Here is an 8653-nt window from a genome sequence, read left to right on the forward strand (position 1 = left end):
TTGAAGTTACATAAAGGAGGCTTTTTTGATGCACTTTACGTGGTTAGGTTTACGTATTGATTGCATCAGTTTGGGTCTTTTATTTTTCCTAGAACAATAACGTTTATTGTACGACTAAGATATATAATTAAATAGATCAGACGGTTAAGATACTTTTAATGATTTGAATTAATATGGAAGCTCGTATGATGCATCCAATTAGTAAATATGTTATAAAAATTTAATTTTTTTTTACCTAGTGAATTTTTATCTGAGTACTAAACGTGAGCCTCTAGGACTCTAAAGCAAAATTAACGTGGAGTTTTTTTAATCTTTTTTGAAGTTACATGAAGTGGAGGCTTCTTTTTTTCCTTTTGAAGTTACATAATGGAGTCTTTTTTGGTGCACATTACGTGGTTAGGTTTACGTATCGATTGGATCATTTTGGGTCTTTTATTTTTCCTAGAACAATAGCGTTTATTGTACGACTAAGATATATAATTAAATAGATCAGACGGTTAAGATATTTAGATTTGAATTAATATGGAAGCTCGTATGATGCATCCAATTAGTAAATGTAAGATTCTAACTAGCACACCACTCAAGCATTCAATCACTATAAAAATTCCAAATTCAAACCATTTTTCAAATTAGTGAACAAAATTTCAAATTTTCATATTCATGAACATTTTTGTAAGTCAAAACATTTTTGGAATTCAACAAAAAATTGGGAACATTTTTTAAATTAATGAACACATTTTGATTTTTTTAATTCAAGAACATTTTCTAGAATTCATGAATTTTTTTTGATATTAGGGTCACTATTACGAATTTATCAACATTCTTTAAAATTGGGAACATTTTTCATTTTCGTGAACAACTTTTGAAAATTGAAACATCTTTTCAAATTCTTGAATATTTTCCTAACTCTTTGATTTTTTTTAAATATAACATTTTTTTGAATAAAAGGGGTTTCCCCCCTAAAATAGAACATTTTTTAATGTTATGATATTTTTCTGAAAACTTGGAACATGTTTTGAAGCCATGAATATTTTTTCTAATTTTGAATTTATGAACATGTTTTGAAGTTGCGAGCATTTTTTCCAGATTTTGAATTGATGAAGATTGTTCGAAGTTGAAAAGCAGAAACATAAAAAAAAGGAAAAACGGAAAGAATAAGCGAAAACAAAAACAAGAGTGCACCGCCCGCATATGGACCAATTCAAAATGCATGAACGTGGGAGAGTGCGTGTGTGTTTGCTTGCTTGTTTGGCAGTAGTAGCGTGTTACTTAGGGACCAACAAGGGCCATTGCCTTCCCCCCACCCCCACCACAACTGCAGCCCAGCCCATAATATAGTTTCTTTATATCCCTTGGTACTAGGCCTTAGTTTCTAGTTAAAATAAACTAAAGTCCATTAGCCGCCATCAACTCATTGTCCCCTACCATCAAGGTTTTCCGTTCAAGCTTTCTCACTCTTTGGGGGATGTTTCGTCTACTAGAAGGTTCGGTTCGTCGAGTGATTCCTAATTAAAACGTGTATCCAATAGAGGAGTGCACCTTACTCGAATCACACTGGCTCATAGTTGGAGGCCAAATTATGGTGCATCAATAGAATCGCAAAACGACAACACCTTTGTTCGTTCTTTTCTCTGTTATATTTGATAATCCATCGTGAATTCTCAGCTGTCAGCTGTACACCGTCAAATGAGCGGTTCATATATGGCGTAACATTGAAGATGCCAGACCACATTATTTTCAACAGATCTTTTGCCCGTTGTCTCCGTCCATAGGTCATATATCACTTTGTGCAAATGGTAATTGTTTGTCTTAGAAAAAACTCGTTATCTTTTATCTGACAAAAGGATAGTCGCTAAACTAAAATATCTCCCTTCAACGGTATAAAGTTATGCTAAACAATGACAAGTAATATGGATCCAAATGAGTACGAAACAAAGCAATGACACGAAACTAAGGGCCTGTTTGGGACTACTCCACTTCAAAAAAATCAGCTTCACTCCACCAACTTCATTTTAGAGCAGTTCCATCAAGGAGTTGTAGCTCCACCTTGAAGCAGTTTTATGGGAATAGTACTTCAAAAACAGTAGTATTTGATGGGAATAGTCTATTCTGCCCCTATTTTTTATGCATAATGTTTTGACGGCCCAACATTTGTGTGCCTTGAGATATTTTTTAAAGTCTTGCAGATCTATCATAAAATTTAAGAAAACTATAAATGGCAACCATAAAAAAATGGCATAAGATTTAAGTGAACTATTGTAAAATGATGTGAACTGTTGCGATACATAATTAAAAAGATCCACATGAATGTCCAACGATACATTGTTCTACTCCCTCGAAGAAAAAAAATGCAAATAAAACCCGGACCATCTTTAACAATAGAAATCTAGTTCCAACCATCTACAATAGCGGTGGCTAACTCATTACGGAATGTATCCATGGTTGGAGCATCCGGTTCCGTTGTAGATCTATCAGAGGCAGCAACAAATTTATTATACATGTTCGGTATTGTAGGCACATAATCAGCATAACGGTCGAACCGAGAAAAGTCCAAGTCTTCGTTGTTATGCTCACCAATAAAGTTGTGAAGGACCATAGTAGCAACAACGATCATTTTTTGCTTGAACATCGGGTACGGTCGCATCATATACAGAATCTGCCACTTCATTTTTAGCACTCCAAATGATCGCTCAATGACATTGCAGATAGATGAATGGACTCGATTGAATTTTTCCGTTGGAGTTTTTGGCTCCATACCTCTACGCCATTCTGACATAAGATACTTCTCACCCTTATAAAAGAGCTAGGTATCCCGGAGGATTGAGGTATCCCGCATCAACAACATAATATTTGCCTATAAATGAAGGAAATGATATCATCTATTTCTTGTACAAACATTTGATATTTAAACAATTAGTGAATTGTATGATCATACGCTAAAATGTTACCTTTTGGAGGGTGTGGGAAGAACCTTTCATCAACACTTATTGCATTGTATAACACACTAGTGTCATGCATAGCTCCTGGTTGCCCCACAGACACAAAAGTGAATAGCATGTCAAAGTCACAAATTGCAAGAACATTTTGAGTCGGTATCCATGATTTCCCAATATATCTGATACTATCCCCGGAAGAGAGAGACTGAAATATGTGTGCCATCAAGTGCACCAATGCAATCTTTGAAGTGTGGGTACGCCCGCCTATCATCTTTTATCCTCTTATGAACAGTGGGGAAGTTGGGGTTTTTAGGTGTAATGAAATCTTTTGCCATTTTTAGTATGACTTTGCATCAATTTTGTGTATTCTCAAATTGCATTGGAGTGTTCATGTATCAATTTTGTGCATTCTCAGTTTTCCTCTATTATTTTGCCATACACGCTCATGGATGTCTACTGTGGCCATCTCTACTGTACATACCCATATAATTCATCTAGTCATCTATAACGAATACAACTGAAAAATGGTATATACCTGCTCTTCCTTAGGGGTTGTACGTTTCTTCCTGTTGTTCGTGTCGTTCTTGGTGCTGTTCGTGCAGGTGGTGTGCACCGAATCCATGCCGGCAGCTATCTCCTGCCTTGCAGCAGCAGCAGGTGCAGAATGGGTACTTCCAGAAGAGGCAAACGCCACACCGGCCATCCCTGCTGTCGTCGAGGACGGATCGGGCCGGGAAAGGCCGACCCTCATCACGGGCGACATGGATGTCCTCGCCGTTACAGGGCCTGAGTGCTGGGGATGGACGGAGGAATTGGGGGGAGGTGGCGGAGGACCATCAGATCGACTCATTCCGGTGGTCTCCTCGCCGCGGTCGTACTCCGGCCGGCCGATCCAGGTCGCGGCAGCGGCGGCTCGAGGTTCGTGGCGTTCTGTTCTCAGCGAACGAACGGGAAGGAACGATCTAGGTCTTGTCGCTGGAAAAAAAAAGAACGAAACGGTATGACTTATGGGTGGCAGTGGTGGGTAATTATCTCACAACTTCACGTCTAGTTATCAAACTAGAATTTTCGGAGTACCCCTTGAGGAGCTTCATAGAAAACACGAAGCTGGCCCTCAGATTTGAGTTTTTTCGTAGAGCTAGACACCGTGGAGTTGCCCCGTTTGGCTTGCGATTTTGAGAGCAGAGCTGATTTTTCTAAAGTTTCAAACAGGCCCCGATGGTCTTTTTTTGCCGATTCTTTCAGAATTTCAAGAATCGGACCTCCGTTTTTCCATGAGATCAAGGCGAGTGAGCGATGATCGGTCGCGTAGCCGTTACCAGGCCAGCACACACGCGCCTCACCGCACTTTACACCCTGCCATGTGCACCCGTGCCCCGCTAGTCAATCGTCAGCGCCGCTAAACAATTCGGACCCCGCGCCGCTCGTCAATTCGACCGTTGCCCAACACGCTCCCGCCGCCAGCCCCGCATTCGCGTTCCCTTCTTCTTCCCACCCTCGCCTCCTCGGCCTCCTCCCTCCCCCCATTTCAAACCCAACCCCACCCCCTACCACACCACATCACCTAGGGTTCCTTTTCTTCCATCCAGGTCGTCAACCCGAAGAAGCTCGTCGATCCATGGACAAGTACGAGAAGCTGGAGAAGGTGGGGGAGGGCACCTACGGCAAGGTGTACAAGGCGCGGGTGGCGGCGACGGGGCAGCTGGTGGCGCTCAAGAAGACCCGCCTCGAGATGGACGAGGAGGGGATCCCGCCCACCGCGCTGCGCGAGATCTCCCTCCTCCGCCTCCTCTCCGCCTCCCTCTACGTCGTCCGCCTCCTCTCCGTCGAGCAGGTCACCAAACCCTGCGGCAAGACCGTCCTCTACCTCGTCTTCGAGTTCCTCGACACCGACCTCAAGAAGTTCGTCGACGGCTTCCGCAAGGGGCCATCGCCCAGGCCGCTCCCCACGCAGGTCGTCAAGGTATCTATCTACCATCTCCGTCGCAACAACGACCTTTTTACTAGTACCATCTCCATCGCGTGCTGATTCATAGTTACTTTCGCAACGGAAATCTGCTATACCTTCAAGTCACGTCTTTGTTATGATCCGTGCATTTCGATTTACAGTATTACGATCTTGTCAAACGAGAACGGTATGAATCGTAGTTAGACTAAGAAGTTTGAAAGCACTGCTCGATGTTATTGTGGAGGACAGATCGTACAAGAATCAGGTCAACACACCAACCTAATGCCTCATGCTTGTAACTAGAAAGGTCTGATTTTTCGTGAAAAGCAAAGGTGCCCGTGTAAATTCGTGCATATATAGTTGCAACGACCAATTAGGAATCTAAGCTGTCAGCATTTACAGTACCTTGCTGGTGATGATCACTCAATTTCTATTTTGAGGTCGAATAGAGAAATCTGTCTCATTCCTAAAGTAAACGAACGCTGTGCTTGCTGTAGAAACAGATAACGCACCATCGATTCGCCATTGTTGTTTCCATACAAACCTTGTATTACTTGTTTCCACGGTAAATTTTCTTCATGGGCAATTCAGTTTGGAGCTCTAACTGCCTAGAATTCCATCTTTATTCACCAACTACGTTTCATATTTTGTTTCTCTCCATTAGCTTCTATTGTGTGCGACCATGCACCTGAGCTGCACTCCCTGTTATTTAACTTCATTGCTTCTGCATGAAAATGACAATGAGTAACTTTCGTGCTCCCTTTACAGAGTTTCTTATACCAGTTGTGCAAAGGAACTGCGCATTGCCACGGCCATGGCGTCCTTCACCGGTTAGACTTTTGTTCCGTGCTGTTTGTTGCTGCAATTGTCAGCTAGATACAACATTGCATTTGCAACCATGTGGTTAATGCTACCCTGCTTGATTTCATAGGGATTTAAAGCCACAAAACTTGTTGATCGACAAGGAGAAAGGGGTACTGAAAATTGCAGATCTTGGGCTAAGCAGAGCTTTTACAGTTCCCATGAAAAGCTACACCCATGAGGTACTGCTTAGTAACAAAGTTCCTAAGATTTTACTGAGCATGCTCTAGTAAGTTCCTTATCATGCTATCTGATTTGTGTTGTAGATTGTGACACTCTGGTATAGAGCTCCGGAAGTTTTACTTGGAGCCACACATTACTCAACTGGTGTTGACATTTGGTCCATCGGTTGCATCTTTGGTACGCCGATTGCAATTAGGCTTTGATCTTTGTTATTTAGAACAAATAGTACAATCCATGTAAAACCTCCAGAACAAAAATGCATTAGCACATAAATCGTCACACTTCTGCAGTGATCAGTAAAAGAGAATAAATAGTTTATCTTGCATCAAGCACACAAAAGTTTGATATTTTCATGCATCTTATGAAGCAGCACAGTTTACTACACAAGTACTCCCTCTGTAAAGAAATATAAGAGCGTTTAGATCACTAGACTAGATGAGTAATCATTAAAAAAGAACATATGTTTTACCTTGCATCAAGAGAAAAAATCGTACTTTTTTTTTCATGCATCTTATGAAGCAGTACAATTTACTACAGACAATATAATTTCAAGATTACTGTATGCCTTTTTTTTTTATACTGAAATTAAATGTGCAATCGACATTCAACTTCCCTTGCAAAATACAATAGCATATGAACTGCCGCACTTGAGCACAATCAATTAAGCAGAAAGAAATGTATAGTATATCTCACATCAAACAAAAGATTTAGCATTGATCTGTACCACTAATTTTAAAGGTCTCACATGCATCTCGTCAAGGATAGCATTTAAAAGAAACATCTGATAACATTATACTAAATTCTTTTATTCGGAAAGAAGTAAGCTCCAGTTTTATGTTCTGCTTCAAGTTCTCTCCTTGCTTTCTTTGACTTGACACTATACTGCAATTGTCAAGGTCTTCCCATTTTGATATTGTAACTTTCTAATACAGCTGAAATGGTCAGAAGACAAGCTCTTTTTCCTGGCGACTCAGAGTTGCAACAGCTGCTTCACATTTTCAGGTACTTTACCTTCTTTGCATGATTACCAACAATATGTAAACAGTACTTTGTTAATGACAACAGTACTTTGTCTGCTTGGTTGATGGGATGGTGTATTGGCATGCTGATCCTAGTAAACTATTCTGTCCATTATTTTCGCTTTGGCACTCACTTCCTTTGGAACAAATTACTTCTGGCTTGGGAAAAAGATTGAAGTACTTGCAACATCTGACAGTTTATTTCATTCTGTATGCATTGAATCATTTGACTAAAATTTGTACCTGAAAAGGTTGTTGGGAACTCCTACTGAAGAGCAGTGGCCTGGAGTATGCGCTTTGAGAGACTGGCATGACTATCCACAGTGGAAGCCACAAAATTTGGCACGTGCAGTTCCAACACTGGAGCCTGAAGGACTTGACCTGTTATCGGTAAATTAAGAGCAACATAAAACCCCAATTTCTTTATGTCCTTTAGGATATTTGTATGTGAGCTAATAGTTTCTTGGTTGTTGGTGAACTGCAGAAAATGCTTCAGTTTGATCCAGCGAACAGGATCTCAGCTAAAGCGGCAATGGAGCATCGCTACTTCGACAGCCTGGACAAGTCCCAGTTCTAGTTGTTATTGTTGCCTTAGACCAAGTTGGGCCTTCGCCATGGAGCGGGGAGATTGGAGATTTGATTTGCTTGCCATCTAGGCAACTGAACTGGTCACTTGCGCTGCAATGTTATCTCATGATTCCTTGATGTTTTTATCTTTTATTATTATTATTATTTTTAAACAAGGCAGCAGATTTTCCATTAAGACTGGAGTTCAAAAGTAAATATTACTCTCGTTGCTTGGCACGGCCGCCAACAACACATAGCTTCTTCCATCATGAGGGCGGGGCGACCGTCCTTGTACCTTGTGATCTTTTAAGGATGGTGTCGGTCCACCACTCCTTCATCAAAGTCATATTGGCACAATCACTATGCATGCCTTGATATCGTTCCGCACTCTAATCGTGTGTCGGCATTGGTAAAAGAGATGCACTGTCGGTTTTTGGACTTGGTTGCAAAGAGGGCAAAACCCACTATTTGGCCAACCCTACAAAAAGTAAGAAACGTATGTTCACATGCAAATTGTACAAAAAGCCACAATTTGCATGCCTAGATTATGGAGGGCAAAAGCCACAAAAAGTAAGAATCTAGGCATGCAAATGTGCGAGCCAGCCCACTAGTTCCTAATACTGAAAGAGGAACTAACAACATCAGCAACAGAGAACACACATTTGCAATAGAATGCTTCCAGATTACAACATTACGTCATCCTCAAAGGCTCCCAGACATGGTTGAGAAAGAGAACACTACATCATCTAAGAGCATCTCCAACCGAACACGTACTCCACCCCCATATGTCTAGCAGAAGGAGGAGACGTCCCCGGACTGTAGGTGTGTTGAACGCGGAGGCACCGAACGTTCGGTGTTTGGATCGGATCGCTGCGAGTACGACTCCATCGAACGCATTCATAGTAACGCTTCCGCTTTGCGATCTTCAACGGTATGAAGATGCTTTATTTCTATCATTGTTGGTTTCTCCTAGTTTGATCTTGGTGTGACGTAGATTTTTTTTTTTTTGAATTATTACTACGATCCCCAATAGTGGTATCAGAGCTAGGTTTATAGATTCTATGTACGAGTAGAACACAAGTAGTTGTGGGCGGTGATTTGGTCAATTTGCTTATCGTCCTAACCCTTTTGCCGCCGCA

The 8653-nt window shown here is 41.2% G+C and overlaps 1 protein-coding gene across 1 annotated transcript; it reads left to right on the forward strand.

Annotated features, from left to right (window-relative positions):
- Window positions 1-4454: 4454 nt before the first annotated feature.
- Window positions 4455-7730, forward strand: LOC123397632 (cyclin-dependent kinase B1-1). The gene is made up of 7 exons (XM_045092167.1): window positions 4455-4899; window positions 5653-5714; window positions 5816-5927; window positions 6012-6105; window positions 6861-6930; window positions 7199-7337; window positions 7432-7730. Exons 1-7 carry the CDS (start codon window positions 4555-4557, stop codon window positions 7522-7524), a joined length of 915 nt encoding a protein of 304 aa, XP_044948102.1. The 5' UTR covers window positions 4455-4554; the 3' UTR covers window positions 7525-7730.
- Window positions 7731-8653: the final 923 nt, after the last annotated feature.

This window comes from Hordeum vulgare, chromosome 5H (assembly GCF_904849725.1).
Source record: "Hordeum vulgare subsp. vulgare chromosome 5H, MorexV3_pseudomolecules_assembly, whole genome shotgun sequence".
In the NCBI taxonomy this organism is placed as follows: Eukaryota; Viridiplantae; Streptophyta; class Magnoliopsida; order Poales; family Poaceae; genus Hordeum; species Hordeum vulgare.